Raw genomic sequence first — 19,295 nt, forward strand, 5'->3', positions numbered from 1 at the left:
GTAAATAAACAGGCAGCCTGTTTATTTACCTAAGACATTCCAAAATGCAGTACTTTCTGCTGAATGAACTTGCACTAGGACGGGGCTGTGAGCTGAGAGGAGACAGATATTTGCCCTAATCACGCAGCCTAGCTTCCCTTGCCTTGGCACGATTTGTATCTGAGCTATAAACTATCCAGATGACCTTTGTAAACCAAAACAGTCTAAGGCCAGAATCCCAATAGGAGCAATTTGAAAAAGCTCTTGCTAATGCAATGCTATGGGGGAATTTTATAAAATCACATCGCTCAAGTAGGATTACACCCATAGCATTACATTAGCAAGAGTTTTCAAATTGCAAAGTGCTCAGAAAATCGCTCCTAGTGGGTTTCTTGCCTAATATGTGTTGCTTTTTCTAATAGAAACTTGCTATTAGGAAAATCTTAAAACCTTATATTTCACTATAGTGCCCCTTTAATGGTGAATACATTCCTCAATTTCACTTCAAGGGACTCAACATTTAACGTTCCATACAACACTCCAGAGCCAATGTGGAGGCGTTTGCCCAAACTACCTTACTTGTGTTTTTGGGTTACAGATGCAGACAAAAGTAAGGCACAATTATGTTTTCATTGAGGTAAAATGAAGATCACTCTGCTCTATGTTACAGCACACCTGTCAAAACACTTCTGGACTTTGTGAAAAAATCAAATATGTAAGTTTGCAGGATGAAGCTGCCAATTCCTTGACTCTGCAAAAAGGAGTTGCAGCCACCAAAACCAAACATTCCAAGGCCTCTTTTGCACAGAAAGTTGATGGGCAGTAAAACGCCTCTCAAACTCTCACAACTGCTTGCTGCTGCCTGGTAACTGCTCACTGCTGCTTAGTAACTGCTTGCTGAGCACACAGTTCAACAGTCCGTGGAAAAGAGGCCTCAAAATATGTACCAGCCTTTCTCAAAGTTTTTACCCTAGAGGAATCCTGCAAATAAAACTTTTGGATCTCAAGGAACCCCTGCAAACAATTTTTTGATCCTGAAGAACCCCTACATTTATTTTTCAGGAGGCATAGTCTTTAAAAGTAGGTTAGGCTGTTTATTTTACTACCCTCTATTACACTGCCACTCATTATACTGTCTCCTTATCCTAGTGCTTTTTATTAATGTGCTCGGAAAAATGTACAAGGCAGTTCAGGCTTCTGAAGCTAGAAGAAATAGGTTGAGATGCAAAGGACCCATTGAGGATCTGACCATCTGATCATGTAACCCTTTAAACTAAAGTGTAGACCAAATAATTAGAAGCAGCAACTGCAGAAGAATAATGGACACGGCGGAAATCTAACACTTTAGCATGATAAACAACTTTGGGGTTGGCAAATTCTTCATAGTGTTAGGCTGCATTTCCACTTGTGCGGTGCGAATCGCCACGGTAAAAATTCGCATAGGGATGCGAAATTCGCATGCGAATTTTCACGCGAATTCGCATGGATGACGATGTATGCGAATTTAACCATGGCAGTGCTGGTGTGCTTTTCCATTGTTTCTATGCGAATTCGCATGAAAATTCGCATACCCAAACCTCATCCGAATTTCCTATTAAATACATTGTATGCGATTCGCATAGCGGCATGCGATATGCGAATTCTGAAGGCTCTGCCATGCAAATTTTTTCTGCACAGAAAAACGCAAAGGAATCCTGACAAGTGGAAACAGTCCCATTCACTTGTATTGCTATGCGAGTTTGCATGCGAAAAACGCATGCGAATTCGCGATAGTGGAAATGAGCCCTTATGGTGCCCAAATATTACTCGATTAAAGTGGTATGAAAGTCAGCATTTCTTCTTTGCTTTAAATAATTCTTTACAGCATAAAACCTACTACTCACAAAAAATTGGTAGCATAACAGGACAAAAAACAGTTAAACACACCACTTCCTTCTTCAGTGGGAAGCTTAGCTCCGAAGTTGAGGAAGTGGTTAAATGATCTTGTTTATGTTTTCTTATCAGCCACTATTGGTAAACATTCCTAGGAGTGGTTCAGCTGAACACAAACAGAAGGTGTACACAGAAGACATTCTAACTGGTTAAATTATAATACATAAATACTGCAGCTATGCAATAAAGGACAATGGCAGCTTTCAGAGCAGATAAACTGTACTTTGGAAAGTTGTAATTTGTAAATGGACGATAATACTTGCACTAAAGCAAATATGATAACTGTATAGGTAATAAAAAAGTAGGAAACACATTTTTACTGGATGTTATAACAGATTTTTTTTTTTTTTCATTATAATCCAAGTTTTATTGTTTTAACTCGTAGACAAACATGAATATCAACAAGATAGAATTTCCAAATATAATGGTATACAGAACAGTATAACAATACTCTGGACATACACTAGACAGAGGATATGGATTCTAGATTTTAGTAAACCAAGTTTCTCTTGTTATAAATACAGAACATATGCAGAAGTCCGAAGTACCTGATACTGTCATACATAACCTCAAAGAGGCTGACAGACACATGGTAGTGGAATAATATACCTAACTGTTCATCCCAGATGGACCTTAGGAAAGGACCTTAGAACAGCTGGTAGCCTTGGGAGTTCTGTGAATGGCTTGTAGTATGTCGTTAGCTAACTATGTACATTAACATAAACCAGAAATAACCTATGCTTCAGGATGTAGGAGAATACTACACATGCGGCAGAGCAGTATAAAGGAACGGCAAAGCCATTTGCTTGTGCGACCTAAGGGGGGGGGGGGGGGGGGGTGAGGATGAGAGAAAGTTCTAAGAGGGTATCTTATTACGGGGTGAAAGACGACCATTCCTCCGGCAGCATATATCCCTTGCTATTATTAGTGGTTCTATTCCTGATTCTGATCTCCATATCTAGGTTCTTTTTGACTAGTGATAATAGATGCGGGAAGGAAAATTCTTCTGTAGATTTCCAATTTGAAGTAATCAAATGTAGAGCTGCAAGTATTGTATGGTAAATAATGGGTTGTGACGTTTTGGGTATTTTATGGAACTCCAGCATTAGTAAAACTAATTGGGGGGATAGGCGGAATTCAGGGAGTATCAGGGATGTGATTAATTTCTCGATGCTGCGCCAGAGTCTGGCAATGATGGGACAAGCCCAGAACATATGGAGATAGGTGCCTATATCAGAACCACATTTCCAACATGTAGAGGAGGAGTTTTTGGAGAAGGACGCTACTTTTCTGGGGGTTAAGTACCACCTGTATAATATTTTCCTCATCAGTTCCCAGTGGGAGTTACACTTAGAGAGTTTGAGTGAGGTGGAGCAAGCAGAGATCAATTTATCCGCGGAGATCTCCATATCTAGATCGTGAGACCAAATCCGCGCGTATTTTTCAATAGGGGATGAGGGATGTCTTATAAGCTCCTCATACCAGATTGAGATGCCTCCTTTAAAATGTCCCTTATAATTAAGCATCGCTAGAATGGGAGTGGTTGTTTGAGGGAGGGTTACTCTTTTGGAGTGAAGGAAATTGTAAATCCTATGGTACGTAAATAGTTGGTTTGTGGGAATGCTGAAGGATCTTGTTAGGTCGGCAAAGGTCCGAATATTATCCCCTTCATATAGATGATTCAATGAATTTATACCCGCCTCTATCCAAATGTGGAGATCAAGATCAGCAATAAATAATTTTAAGACTGTTAAGTTAACGTTGAGTGTGGAGAGGTCTTTTTTGTTAGGGGGATGTTTGATGAAGTTTTCCCAAGCTTTAAGGGTGGCAGTAATGCTCGGGTATTGTTTGGAATTGGGAGAAGTTCTATGACCAAGGAATAAAGCTACCAAAAGGTTGCGTAGGTTGGATCCTAAGATCTCTTGTTCCAATTGGACCCACGGTTTGTGGAGTGAAGAGTCCCACCATTGTTTGGACATGTCTAGTATTGAGGCCATGTGATATGACCAAATACACGGCAAACCCATGCCACCTTTCTTTCTTGTCTGGGTCATAATATGATAGGAAGTTCTAGCTTTTTTGGTGTTCCAAACAAATTTGTGAACACACTTTTGTAGATCTAATATAAAAGACTTGCTAAGGGGAATAATTAGTGTCCTTAATAAGTATAGGATTTTGGGGAGTATAAAGAGTTTGAAAGCGGCAATCCTGCCAGACCAAGAAAGCCAATGTTTCGATAGCTCTGTACATTCCGTTTTCAAAAGTGAGAGCATAGGGATATAATTTGTTTTAAACAGGTCCGAGGTTCTATTGGTAATTTTAATCCCTAGATATGTTACCTCCCCTTCTGCCCATGGGAACTGATAGGTCTTGATCAGGCGGGATTTGACTTCAGGGGGGGTGTTTAGGCCTAGAATGAAAGATTTGTGCTGATTTAATTTGTATAAAGAGGCTGCTGAGAAGCTGTTGATATCAGAAATTAAATGGGGGAGAGAAATTTCTGGATTTGTGATAATTAGCGCTACATCGTCAGCAAAAAGGCTAATTACATGGGAGGAGTCCTTAACTTTGATCCCGGATACTAGCGGATTTGTGCGTATTTTTTCAGCTAACGTTTCCATAATTAAAACGAAGATGATTGGGGAAAGCGGGCATCCTTGTCTAGTGCCATTGGTTATGGTAAATGGCTTTGAGAGAAAACCTGCTGCATTCACCCGGGCAGAAGGGGCTGTATATAGGGCCATAATAGCGGATAAAATTGGACCATCAAACCCAAATTTATTAAGCGTAGCCTTGAGAAATTGCCAGTGAACTCTGTCGAATGCCTTCTCCGCATCCAAAGTGAGGAGGAGAGAAGGCACCCGACAGAGCTCGGCATAGCGGACAAGGTTTAACATGCGTCTCGTAGCGTCTGACGCCTGTCTGCCTCTTGTAAAGCCCACTTGGTCTTGGGAAAGTAAGTCAGGAGTGCACAGCATCAGTCTGTTAGCTAGTAATTTTGCGTAGAGTTTGACATCGGCGTTTAATAACGAGATGGGTCTGTAGTTGGCAGGGTCCCTCTGGTCTTTCCCTGCTTTATGGATAACCGTAATGTTTGCTGCAAGATATTCCTCAGGGATCTTGCCCGAAGATGCGAAATTATTAAAAAGGAGGGCGAGATAGGGGGTAAGTGTACACGAGAAAGCCAGTAAATATTCATTGCTGAATCCGTCTGGGCCAGGGGCTTTATTCCGTTTCAATGATTTAATTGTTTTAGATATTTCTTCATCTGAAAAGGGACTATTCAGGTATGCTAATTGTGATTGCGAAAGCAATGGGAGATTGATAGACTCTAAGAATTGGTTAATTAGAGTTTCTGAGGGTTGGGAGGTAGAGGGATCTAAATTTAGGTTATAGAGATTGTTGTAGTAGTCGCTGAACAAATCTGCTATCGCTTTGGGGTTGGAGACTATATCTTTGGTTACTGGATGTGTTAAAGACGAGATTCTAGCTTTGTTTTGTTTATGTTTTAGGAGGTTCGCGAGATATTTACTGGCTTTATTGCTCTGAGAGTAAAAATTTAGATTGCATTTCTGAAGGTAGTGGTCATACTGATGATTTAATAGGTTACTAAGGTCTTTCCTGAGAAGGAAGAGTTCTTTTTCAAGTTCTACAGTCGGTTGTTGCTTATAGAGTTTTTCTTTAGCTTGGATAAGAGTGATTAGGAGTGTCAAAAGCTTGGGTACGTTCTCTTTTCTTCCGAGCTCCCTGACGTATCAATATACCTCTAACAAAAGCTTTGTGCGTAGCCCAAACACTGGGAATGCCAACCTCAGAGCTCATATTGATATTAAAGAATTCCTTTAACTCCGTCTCTACCTTTTCAGAGAAGTGCTTATCTGTTAAAAGAGAGGTGTTTAGTCTCCAGAGGAAGGGTTTGGGGATGGTTGATGAGTTTCGGACGGTAATATGTATCGGGGCATGGTCCGACTGAGTAGCTGTGTCAATGTCTACGCTTAGGACTTCTTGAAGGAGGACCTTGTCTGTGAGGAAAAGGTCAATTCTAGAGTGGGTCTTATGGACCGCAGACCAGTGTGTGTAGTCTCTCTCATTATTGTGAAGGATTCTCCAGGGGTCAAACAAATTATTCCACTTAACTTGCTTATCTATTAAAGTGAGGTGGTGGGGGTGTTTTGAAGAGGAATCTAGTTTAGAGAGACAAGCGTTAAAGTCTCCCCCTAGCAATAGCAATCCTTTTTTATGAGCTTGGATTTTGGTGCAGAGTTTTTGAAGGAATGCTTTTTGCCCAGTATTAGGAGCATACAGGGAAACTAGCGTCAAAGCTTGGTCATTGATAGATCCTATAAATATAATATATCGGCCTTGTGGGTCTAGGATCACTTCCGTGGGTACTACTTTTAGATCCTTGTGAAAGGCCATTATAACTCCTCTTTTCTTTTTTTTAAATGAGCTATAGAATATCGTGGGGAAGGTGGGATTACTGCATCGGAAATTATCTTCTTTTAGTAGGTGGGTCTCTTGGGCGAAAATGATCTGAGGGTTATGTCTTTTGACCTCTCTCCAGAACCAGTGTCTTTTAATTGGGGAGTTCAGGCCTCTTACATTCATAGAGGTGATTTTTAATGACATATTACAGCAATGTTATTTGCATATACGATAGAACTTTCATTAAACGAGTCAGCAGAGGAAAGGATACCCTTGTGAGTCGCATGGAGCAGCGAAGTGTAGTCATACCAATGAGAAATGATTAAAACAAAATATAAACAAGCATAATTAACATGCATAACCAACAGTCCTTAAGAACAAATGTCTGATATAATGAACCGGGAGTGAGCGAAGGGTGAACCTGTGTGCTGAAAGTTCACCGCGCACACAAATAGTTGGGGGCACGAAGGAAAAAAAAACCTCCTAATAGATCACGGGCTGTTATGGCCAGATATAAAAGTCACCAGCGGCACACGGAGGGGATTGGCAGTGGTAGGATCCCTGCCATCAACGGATCGATCTAGATTTACTGTGCCAATCCAGGGATAATTTGGCTGAGTTTGGGTTGGATTGCGGCCGATGAGAGTCGGGAGAGACTTGAATCTGCAGTTGCTTGAACAACTTCATCCCATTCTCAGAGGATGTTATAACATACTGTTTGTTGCGGAATGTGAAGATAAGCTTGGTGGGGAAGCCCCACTTATAAGGGATTTGAAGGGATTGGAGAGCCTTCGTGTTTGGTTGCAGTTCACGTCTTAGTAGAAGCGTAGCTGGGGAGAGATCTGCATAAGTGTGGATATTGGAGTATGGGTCTGGTAGGGAGCCGGCTTTCCTTATAGCAAGTAGAAAGTCATCCTTAGCTTGATAAAAAAGGAATCGTGCTATGACGTCTCTGGGGACCGAGTCGGGAAGATGGGCAGGCTTGGGCAGGCGATGAGCTCGGTCTATTGTTAGTTCGATATCAGGGATATCAGGAAGCACTTTTTTCATCATTGTTTTTAAGTATGGTTTTAATTCTGTAGTGGGGATTTGTTCTGGAATACCCCTGAACTTTAGGTTGTTGCGCCTGCTCCTGTCTTCTAAATCCGCGGATTTGGCTTTCAGCCAAGCAATATCAGAAGATTGTGTGTCAGAGGTGTCAACCAGTATGTTATGCCCCTTAATGATTTCAGAAATTTTGTCCTCTGATGCATGTACCCTCTCCCCCAGAGCAGAAATATCATTTCTGAGATTGTCAGTGAGAGAAGCAATGTCTTTCATTAAAGATGATTTGAATGTTAGAAGGATGTCTTTTATGAATGCTTGGGACGCTGTTTGCTCTGAAGCAGGGAAAGCTTCTATCTGCAGCTGCGTGTCTAATAGGCTGGGGCCTGTGTAGGGATGTTGGGAGAGGCCTACCTCGCGAGGAGCAGCGCTGTCAGAGTCTCTCCTGAGCCTTGATTTCGCTGGGCTCTGGAAAGGAGAGGCTGAATCAGGTGAGGAGGATGCGTCTTTTTCCCCTTCCATATGTTGGCTGTTGTCGGGCTCCTGCGCTGTAGAGCTGTGCTGAGACGGAGTGCTGGTGTCGGCGCCATCTTGTGGAGCTGGTCCGCCGCGCGGCGGGAAGAAATCCGTCAGTTTCTGCGGCTTGGGGTAGTTCTTCTTCCTCTTCTTAGAGGCATCAAGCTCCATGGCTGTCTCTTCCATGCTTCTGGGGTGATTATTGCCCTGGATTGGGTCGCTTTGAGCCGCTTTAGACAGGGTGAAGACGGAGCTCAATTAGCTAGCTGCCGTCCTGGTCTCCGTGCAGGCCACGCCCCCCTGTTATAACAGATTTTAAGCCCGTTTTAAGCGATCAACTTTATTGGGTGATCAGCTAGTGGCCCACTCACTACAAGCAAGATTCTCAGCAATTCTACTTCACTAATACAGCTAAACAATGTTGTGCCTTCATGCTCTGAAATCAAAATTCAATTCTTCATTGATGAAACAGTAAACAGTTAACAGTAGCCAATTCCTTGATGATCGACATTTGCCATCTTGCCCAATCGAGTAAGTTGGTCGATTAAACCAGATAATGGTAATTTTACATAGATTGAGCAGAATTAAACATAATCACTTCTCCCCTATGCAATAAAATGATTGAATCGAATGAATCGATCGAGGAGAAAAATCAAGTAATATTTGGGCACCTTTAGGGGTACAGTAAAGGGAAGTGAACATTTATTTCTGTACCTCATTATTACAGATAGTCAATGAGATTGATAATTCTGTCTGACATGCAAATTGAATGCATTGTATATTGCAGGGCTTCCCAACCCTGTCCTCAAGTACCACCAACAGTACTTGTTTTGCAGAAAACCACAAACATGCGCAGGTGAGGTAATTAGTCTTAGCAGAGCTGACTATCCACCTCTGTGGATTCCACAAAACGTACTGCTGGTGGTACTTGAAGACAGGGTTGGGAAGCCCTGGTATATTGTACACAGCTTGGAACTGGGCAAAAGATAGAAGGACGTGGGTTCGATTGGCCCAGGCCAAAACTGCATTAAATTTGCTTGCAAGCCTGAATTCTTATCTTACGGACCATCATTCCTTATCAAGGTCGGATTTATACTCTTTGTGCCCCTAGGCCAACTAGGTTGTTGCTCCCCTTTCTTTTGCAGCAGGGCTCCTACCATTCCATGAGCAGCCCTCTCTTCCATGTGTTACATCAATGTATAGCAGCCCCTCTATTCCGTTGACAGCTCCCTTGAGCATCAGTTTTCTCATGTGTTGCTCCCTATTTCAGCCTCCTCTTTCATATGTAGCAACCACTCTTTCAAATTCAGGTGCCCCCTTGGGTTACAGCCACCCAAAGCCCAGGCCTCTCCAGATATCTGGCCCCGTTCCTTATTATGGTAACGCATCTAGGACAAGGAGATCACCAGCAGGCAAACATAAGCTTTCAAGCTGCAATTTTAATATAAGATAACATTTCCAAAGGCAAACAGCGCTCTCGACAGCTTCCAGAAGTAATGAAGCTCCCACTTCTGGTCAAATAAATCAGCTCCCAGAAATAGTGTGAAGTCACCCTAGAAAATAATACAAATACAGTGGAGTGGCTGGTATCATCCTTAGGAGACACGCCAGCTGTTTAGATCGTGGCGGACCGCCTCGTCCCCTATGTGATGTGCCTGTACTTATTCCCTTTAAACAAAGGACTTTTAACTATTTGGATATTACCATATTTTTCGGCATAAGACACACCTAGGTTGAGGGCAAAAACCAGGGAAAAAATACTTAACCTGGTGCATCTATGTTTCAAGAGCGTCTTGTAGATGCTCTCCCCAATTATTGTGTCCTCCTCTTCCCCGTAGCTATCAGAAGCGGCAACGCAGCTCACCTGATCCATCAGCGATCAGAGACCTCTCCGCTCCTTCACGGCCCCCCTAGTGCTGGCTTCTGTTGATCTTGTCATCAACAGAAGCCAGCAATAGGGGAACAGCGAAGGGGAGGAGAGGTCTGCGATTGTCGCTGGAGCCGTGGATGAGGCGAGCCGTGCTGCTGCTTCTGGGGCAGAGAAGGAAACACGGAGGGAGCGGAACACAAATGAGGGGGCAATACAGGGAGTCCCCGATGTCGTGGCGGTTCGTATCGGCGGGCATTCAGTAACCCTTCACCTTTAGATCTTTTACCGTCATATGCCCAAATCTTGGAGGGCTGATTAACAATTGGGAAAGAGGCCATCTGGTGAGTGTGACCCCCAAGGGGGCAGGACCGGCTTTTTATCTATGATGTGGGCACACCTTTCTGGAGTTCAGTGATCACAGTGGTGCTTTGTAATGCTACAGAATCAGGCACTATGTGGGTGTATTTGTATCATTTTCAAGGGTGACTTCACACTATTTCTGGGAGATCATTTCTTTGATCAGCAGTGGGAGCTTCATTTCATGTTGAGATCGATGCTTCCCTTTGGAAATCTTATATATTTTGGATTGAGTGTGATCAGTTGCAGCAGGCACTCCCTGCTCTACTTATTAAAAGTGATCTAAGCTACTCCTGACTTCAAATAGCTGAAAGGGCTGCCATGTTTCAGTTCAAAAACTCCTGCTGATTTTACACTGTCTTATCCAGGCTAGGTGTGAAATTCTTCAAGTGCATCTTATGTTTTCTGTTTGAAGTACAATGGGGAAGGCTCAGGGTTTGTTTGTGGTCTATTAAGTCTAATGAGGTGATTTCTTATCAGCCTTCCATAATCTGTTGATCTTCGTCCGCAGGTCCTTTCACGGACGCAAGAAGTGTGTATTTTAACCCTTAAATGTAAAAAGATGAGGTAAAACAAAAGGTTTTTTTTTAATAATAAACCACATTTTTAGAATGCATTTTTAATTTGCTATAGAGCTGCACTGGGTGTTAAAAATGATGCTCGGTTCACTTTAAGAGATTGTGAGACTATTGTTAAGAAACCTGTCGTTGTGAAGCGCAGATATATTGCATTTTAATTTTAATATCAGCACAGAAAACATAACATATAAAAATAACAAGACAGTATAACAAATTTTAAACACTGTAACACTTCAAGAAGTCTTCTTCAATATGCATGGGACAATATTATGTACAATATTAACTGGAAAGTGCTTTAACCCCCCTTGCAGACCTGACTGCTCTGGCCACTTTAAGAACAGAGCTGTCCGTGCCATTTCAAGAGCTGTGATTGGCTTGCAGCAATCATGAGGTCATGAGCCATTGAAACGGCAAGAGCGAGTGGCGGATGGAAATCTACGCCCTGTCAAGAATAAAAGGACGTAGATTTCAATCATCTAGGTCCGGAAAAGGTTAATTTAAAAAAAAACAGACAACAACATGAATATATTAAGGGTTACATAAAAACATATGTTATCAAGTGATCTCATTTAAAGGGAAACTCCATTTCATTTTTAAACAAAATTGTCAGATATACATGTTGACGTACCGGAAAAAAAACAAAAAACACTTCACAACTTTCAACATGTAGACGGCTATAAACTTCCAAAGACTGACAACAGGCTCTGGAAGCCATATTAGTAAATGAAATAAACTAGCTGCTCTGCTGTTTAAAGTGCTGTAAACCCAAGGCAAACCTGAACCAAAAATAAAGAAACAGATGCTTAGCTAGGATCCTTCAAGGGCTTCCCGTGTCCTCCTCCCCTCTATTGCCCAGGACCCTCTGGAAGTTCTCAGCCGGGGTCCTCCTCTTGCACAGGTTTAGCCATACTGTGTCGGCGTGAGTAAGGCCGTGCCTGCGCAGTAGCATGGGGGCTGCTTGTGTACGTATGAGCTACTCCGGCTTACTGCGGAGGCATGGCTGTACTCACGCAAGCGTAGTATGCCTTATATACTGGCCTGTTCTATTCTTTTTTTTCTTTAAGTCTGTCTTTAGTCAGTATCAGAGCCACAGCCAGCTGAGCTATGGCACTGATCGGTTTGTTTGCTTAGCTCATTTCAGGCCAACCGCTCTGGACCAGAGCTGTTTTTGTTTTCTACACTTCCTTATCATTGTGATTGGCTCTTCACTGTAGGTCAGGAAATTCAGCGCATCCTTGTACGGGATGCACCAGGCTTTCATGCGCAGAAACTGAGACTAGGATTACTGAAGGAGTTGCAAGGTGCCTTAAAGAGGATCTGTAATGTAAAAAAATCCCGCTGGAGGGTACTCACCTCGGGAGGGGGAAGCCTCTGGATCCGCTAATCGAGCCCCCCCCCCCCCCCCAGGTACAACAAGGTAAATATTTACCTTCCGCGATCCTGCGCAAGCGCACTAGGGGCTCTTCATCCGAGTAAGGCGGAAATAGCCAAACCCAATCGTATCTGTTCTACTGCACAGGCGTGAGTCCTTTGCGCCTGCACAGTAGAGTGTATACGATCGGGATTGGCTATTTCCACCTAGCCCAAACGAAGGGCCGCTAGTGCGCCTGCGCAGGATTGCGGAAAGGTAAATAAAGCTTCTCTTGTCAAGCTTGTCGGGGGAGGTTTTGGGGGAGTCAGCGCTGGTTACTTGCAGGCTTCAGAGGTCGGAGAAGCCTCATTGGGACCCTGAGGATTTCCTCTCCAGAGGCAAGTATCCACCAGAGGGGATTTTTTTTACATTACAGAGTCTCTTTAAGTCTGAAAACACATTCAATTTAGTTACACCTTATAACATACAGTAACTGTAAAGTAAACCTTCGCAAAATAAACTAAGTGTGTGGCGATATAGTACATAATCAGAGGTCATATTCAGTGAAAACTGCATTTTGAAATTATTTTTGGTTCCACTGATAATAGAAGTATTGCTGTCAGGAGTAAGTTCCTCGGTGTCAGGAGGAAGTCCCTCTCCTACATAGATTCAAACCTCACTGACCATTTGGAAAACTCAGCAGCTATTTTCATACGCTTGGTTTATATTGCATACGTGTACTTCGGGATTCCTCTAAAGTTCAGACAAATCTCAAATCTTGTGCTACAAATGATATAAGACCAAACCGTTACGAACATTTTTTGTGTGGTAAATAATGTTAAAATGTACAAACAATACATATAAAAGTCTACATACAAAAAAAACACAAAAGGTGCAAAGTGACGAATGGGTCAACCTACCCAAAACTGATACTTTAGTTTAGGCTTAGATCAGCAAGTTGGGCAATTGTCTAAAACAGAATAACTAGGCCATGTATTGCCCAACATGGCTGTTCCCGACGCCGACAGGCAAGTGCTGGAAGTTAAACACCTATTTATCCAGACCCTTACATGTTGTATAATGCCAATAACCAGCTTACATCGAAAGTTGTTGGAGAAGGATGGTCAAGGGAGGTTAGAGGAGGATATTGTATGGGTCTCAGGGTGTTTTGAAATTAGACTGGATTTATTGGTTGGGGTTTGTACAAGGTTAATTATAGTAGGGGTGGAAAAAAGCTAAGTGTCAGGTATTGTTAAAATATTAGGATTAGGCAATGGTGGGCCTCTGTATTCCTGGTACTTGAGAACTCTTTTAAAAAGCCCCAAAACCACAGCTGACATCCAGGCGCCTGCATTATTTACTTTCCACGGCTCCAGCGCAGTAGCGGCTTTCCGATTGGGCTTAGGCAAAAATAGCTGAGTCCAATCGGGTATTTTCTACTGTGCAGGCGCCTGCACAGTAGAGCAGACCCGATCAGGCTCGGTTATTTCCACCTGAGCCTGATTGGAAAGCTGCTACTGCGGCTGCGCTGGATCATGGTAGGTAAGTATTTACCTCCCGGGCGTTCAGGGTCTTCCAGCGCTGGATAGCCGAGACTTAGGAGGAGGACGGGGGAAGCCTCATTAGGATCCAGAGGCTTCCTCCTCCCAAGGCAAGTATCCCCCTGAGGGTTTTTCTTTCTTACAGATTTTCTTAAAGCAGGTATGTGCGCCTATCCTTTAGCCCCTCAGAATTCAACAATCCATCAGTTGCTCTTCCTAACTCTGATGTGCCAATTCTTAGTTCTGGGAGCTGTGGACTCGTACCTTCCCCCTTCCTCACCTTAGAGTCATTAGCATGTGATAGAAAATAATCATCCTTAATTCCTGGAGAACAATCCTCATCCATTGCCACTAGAGATGCTCAACAAGATGCTAAGAATTATGACTTGCTTGCAGATTTAAGGAGAACTGCAAGGACCAATCAGATGAACTTCCTGCTGAATCGGATTGGTTCAATTCCAAGCTGCATACACTTTGCATGGAAGCCTGACTTATTAGAATCTCATTGACTATTTCAACTAGTCACCATGAGGCAGAGCAGATGCTGGGGCTTTTCAAGTGACACCTGTAATTATCTTTGCCCATGCTGCCTGAAATTCTGCTCGATTTATACCTTAAAAAGGTACCTGAGATGAATAAATAGAAGAAATTTAAACATACCTGGGGCTTCCTCCAGACCCCTTCAGGCTGATCAGTCCCTCGCCACCCTTCTCTGCCGCCTGAATACTCCAATATGGGTCTCAGTAGTTTCAGAAGCCGAGGCACAAAATGATCCCGGCTAAGGACTGCGCCGACTGGCCGAATTACCAGGACCCAGAGCGGAGGACGGCGAGCAACCGATCAGCCTGAAGGGGTTCGGAGGAAGCCCCAGGTATGTATACATTTTTACTTTTCATTCATCTCAGACACCCTTTAAAGCAACCAGGCAATGGGGAACAGCGAGCACTAATTAGCAACCCACTTGCACTAAGAATAGTTACTGGTATACTCATTTGCCTAAGTACCCTTATCATTTTAAGTTCACCAAGGAGAGCCAAATGCCTTCAAAATGGCTGTAACGAGTGGGCAGACTGAAGAGCTCAGGTTTACAGAGATTGGCATTTTCCTTTTAAAATGAAGAGCTAAATGGTGGTCAAACCTGCTGTTATTTAATTAAACCAAATATCAGTCTAGGGTGGGCAGATTATTAACAATACTAAAACGGTTAACAATAAACAGCCTGGAGTCACCTGAAGACTAGGCTGGTGGCCAGAACTTCAGTTTACTAGGTTAGTAGCCAGAAACTCATAAGCCAGACATGGTGGGTGAGAAGTGCTCCTCTGAATTGAGAGCGGCTATTCACACTACTGATATTCCACTCCATCGGGTCCTTTTCTAAAGCCGTTGTAAAGTGCTATGTTGTCCACCTTCTCCCTCATCAGCTGCAACATCATCTCTGAATAATGCTCCAGTAAGTGGAGGGTGGAGTTCTTTGGGGCCTCTGGCTGGCCGCTGGAGTTCCCGCTTTGGTCAATTCCCAACAACTCAATCTCACTCTGAATGTGAGTGAAGGCATCAGAAAATAATGATCTCAGCTGGTCCTTTTCTTCAAGAGAAGCCTCACAGCTTTCAATCTTTGGAAATAAGAAAAAAGCATTGAAAATAGATATATAACCTTTTCCTTTAAATGTGGGTTTAATCTTAATTTGTAGTTCAGGGAAAAGTTACCCATGGGTTGTAACCAAGATGCCCAGGGTTCATGTTAAAGGGAACAGGAAGGGAGTGGAATATGGAGGCTGCCATCTTCTTTCCCTTATAAACAATGCAAGTTGACTGGCTGTGAGGCTTTAGTTGAGTCACCTGTAACAAGCATGCAGCCAGTATAGTCATACCAGGGTCAGAGCATCTAATCTGCATACTCATTCTGGGCCATTGTGACAAAGTATTAAAGGCACAGAAGTCAGGCAACTGGCATTGTATATTAGAGAATGAAAATGGCAGCCTCCATATTCCTCTCACTTCAGGTTCCCTTTAACCTCCCTGGCGATAATCCCGAGCTGAGACATCGGCAATTTCACTACAGTGTTACAGCGCCACCCTGAGGACGGAGGTAAAATTGCAGCGCTTGGAGCCCGGGGAGGTGAGTAAGAGTAGGGGCTGCTGCAGACATTCTAGTGACATGATTTTTTCCTGATTTTATGGTCTGAAACATGCTAAAAAAAAAAAAAAAAAAGACTCTAAAATCTACCGCTAGGGAGCTTAAAGGACACCTGAATTAGGGGGGAAATGGACAATGCCATATTTGTTGTTTCCTATTAAAGTGTACCTGTAAAAAAAAAATAATAATATATATATATCCTACTAATATAATAAATGGGAAAGTTCGGATGTTTGTTACTCGATCACGCAAAAACGGCTGAACGGATTTGAATGAAATTTGGCACACACATAGTACATTACCTGGAATAAAGTATAGGATACTTTTTATTCTCATAACCAAAAAGAGACAAATACAAATTTCACTGGAAAATGTAAACTACAGCCACTCTTACAATGTTACACTGGAGGTGTGTTTAGCTTCTAAGGGTAGAATGGTTAATTTGCATATATTCAGCAGTGATGCTCTGGGAGACATCTCAAGCTCACTCCAACCTGAATTATTGCAAATTCTTTCTGTTTTAAGAAAGCAAACGTTTGTTTTTCTTACACTGTTAATGGTAGGGTTCTCAAACTTTGTACAGTTGGTTGATTTTCAAGGGAAATATTTCTGCCATTCTTGCACTGTTAATGGCACAAGCCTCAAACCTGCCATTCTTGCACTGTTAATGGCACAAGCCTCAAACCTGGTATAGTTGATCATTGGGTGACTGGGGTTCAATTTCAGAAAGGGGGTGGGGCCACAAATAGCCAATCAGATTTGTTTCATTCCAATGCAAATTATTGTTGCCAAAAACCGCAAAGCTCACAAACTTGGTAATTGATTAATTGTGTGTTAGGGTTAGGAAAGTGGGCACAGCCAACACCAGCCAAATACATAAGCGGGCAACGCAGGGTCATATGTGGGCGGAGACAAATACAAATTTTACTGGGAAAATGTAAACAGCAGCCATTCTTACACTGTTAATGGTAGGGTTCTCAAACGTTGCACAGTTGGTTACTGGGTGACTGGGGTTAATATTCAGAAAAGTGGGTGGAGCAGACGAAAAACAATCAAAAATTACCTAATGATTTTTCAGGGGAATATTTCATTGCTGCCATTCTTGCACTGTTAAAGAGAAACTCCAACCAAGAATTGAACTTTATCCCAATCAGTAGCTGATACCCCCTTTTACATGAGAAATAGAATGATTTTCACAAACAGACCATCAGGGGGCGCTGTGTGACTAATTTCGTGCTGAAACCCCTCCTACAAGAGGCTCTGAATACCGCGGTACTCCTGGCAAACTGCCACAATGTCACAGACAGGAAATGGCTGTTTACAGCTGTCTAACAGCTAGAAACAGCTAAATAACCTGCCCACAGTAACAATGTCACCATGTAATAAATGTCAGAATGTGAATCTGGGAGAGGAAAGATTTTACAATGAGCAAACACTGACTAAATCATTTATACATAATTATTGTAAAAATGAAGCACTTTAAACTGCAGCCATTCTTACACTGTTACACTGGAGGTGTGTTTAACTTCTAAGTGCACAATGGTTAATTTGCATATATTCAGCAGTGATGCACTGGGAGACATCTCAAGCTCACTCCAACCTGAATTATCGCAAATTCTTTCTGTTTTAAGAAAGCAAACTTTTGTTTTTCTTAACATCTTAGTAAGGGGGCTTTTAGGACCATTGTAGTCCCTTACACACTCCAATGAGTTCTGGGTCACCATGAGCTTGCTGGTTAGTCTGTACCTCTCGGTGTTACAAGCCCTACTGCATAGAGCCAAATTAATCCATGCCATGCACTGATGAGGATAAAACAATCCAAAACAGTCTGTATGCATGTTGGATTATTATGGCTCTGTACAAATGAACAAACTGACACATCATTTCATTCCAGCAGTTCTGGAGGTGTGTTTAGCTTTTAAGGGTAACAATGGTTAATTTGCATATATTCAACAGTGATGCACTGGGAGACATTTTAAGCTCACTCCAACCTGAATTATCGCAAATTCTTTCTGTTTTAAGAAAGCAAACTTTTGTTTTTCTAACTCTGTCAATGGCAGGTTTCTTAAACTTTGCACAGTTGGTCACTGGGTGACTGGGATTAATATTCAGAAAAGTGGGTGGAGCCTACAAAAGCTAATCAAAATTCACCTATTGATATATATATATATATATATATATATATATTATATATATTATATATATTATATATATACACACCTCACCAGATGGAAGGCTCTGGTTTTGCCAGACAACTAATCCATTCTCCACCGGTCCAGTGCTAGGACCCTTGGATCATATTCGACAAGGGCTTGTGGAATAGGTTTGTGTGGACATGCTCCTCTCTGTGTACGGGCGTGGCCTCGCTCCTCTCCGTGTACGGGCGTGGCCACACTGCACAGGTCCATGTACAGCTCACACAGTAGCATGGAGCCGTACACATGCATTAGCGGCTCTGTGCTACTGCAAGACATGGGCCATCCATGTGCCTGTGCAGTGCAGCTATGCTTGTACTGTACACAGACGTGAGAAAGGACATAAAGAAGAGGGTCCCAGTGGGAAGTGGTGGCCTGCATGATAGGGAAACCTTCTTGATCATCCCTCTACTGAGAAAAATATCTAATTTTAGCATATATTTTTCTCACAGTCTTTAAAACAATACCAGTTGCCTGGCAGCCCTGCTGGTCTATTTGGCTGCAGTACTGTCTCAATCACACACCTGAAACAAGCATGTGGCTAATCCAGTCAGAAACATTTGATCTGTTACAATGCTTGTTCAAGGTATATGGTTAAAAAGTTATAGAGGTAGATGATCAACAGGACAGCCAGGCAATATAAATTGTTTAAAAAGAAATATGGCAGCCTCAATATCTCCCTCATGTCAGGTGTCCTTCAAAGCAAAACTAGTAGGTATTTATACTATCACACCAATCTAGGGACAATTGTAGGAGTAAACCATATAACTTATCTGTAAGCTTTTGGGATGTGGGAGGAAACTAGAGTGCCCAGGGGAAAACCCCTGCAGACATGCAGAGAACATACAAACTCACTGCAGATAGTGCCCTGGCTGGGATACGTACCTGGGACCCAGCGATGCAAGGAGAGAGAGAACCACTACGCCACCGTGCTGCTGAAATTCTTTGCATCTTACTGGCTCTCTCTTAAGTCATGATCAGAAAAGTCACAGTTTGCATATTAATGAACCAAATTCAGCCAGCCATTATTTATAAACAGGTGACGCTCAAAGAAAAATTATAATGGTAATTATAAACAGAACATAATACCAAGAGAAGTAATATCCATTATACTAATCCCAATAAAGGCCCAGAGGCGGAGACAATCATGATATAGAGAAGACTAAAAAGACACTAAAACCCAACCCAGATGTAGACAGTAAGCCAGGAACAGTATGGCAAAGATAATGGTGCTACGGCACAGGAAAGGAGGGTAAAGCCCACTGCTAGAAAGTACAGGAAGGGGAGGTGGGAATGGAGGGTACAGCCCACTGCTAGACAGTACAGGACGGGGAGGAGGGAATGGAGGGTACAGCCCACTGCTAGACAGT

The 19,295-nt window shown here is 42.6% G+C and overlaps 1 protein-coding gene across 1 annotated transcript in view; it reads right to left on the bottom strand.

Moving 5' to 3' along the window:
* Positions 1–14,835: 14,835 nt before the first annotated feature.
* Positions 14,836–19,295, bottom strand: part of WDR62 (WD repeat domain 62) — a 98,310-nt gene continuing 93,850 nt past the window's right edge. Inside the window, exon 31 of the mRNA XM_068250432.1 lies at positions 14,836–15,206. Coding sequence (XP_068106533.1) covers positions 14,937–15,206 — 270 coding nt within the window. The 3' untranslated portion in view covers positions 14,836–14,936. The remainder of the gene's footprint in view (positions 15,207–19,295) is intronic.

The sequence above is a fragment of the Hyperolius riggenbachi genome, chromosome 8 (assembly GCF_040937935.1).
Source record: "Hyperolius riggenbachi isolate aHypRig1 chromosome 8, aHypRig1.pri, whole genome shotgun sequence".
NCBI lineage: Eukaryota > Metazoa > Chordata > Amphibia > Anura > Hyperoliidae > Hyperolius > Hyperolius riggenbachi.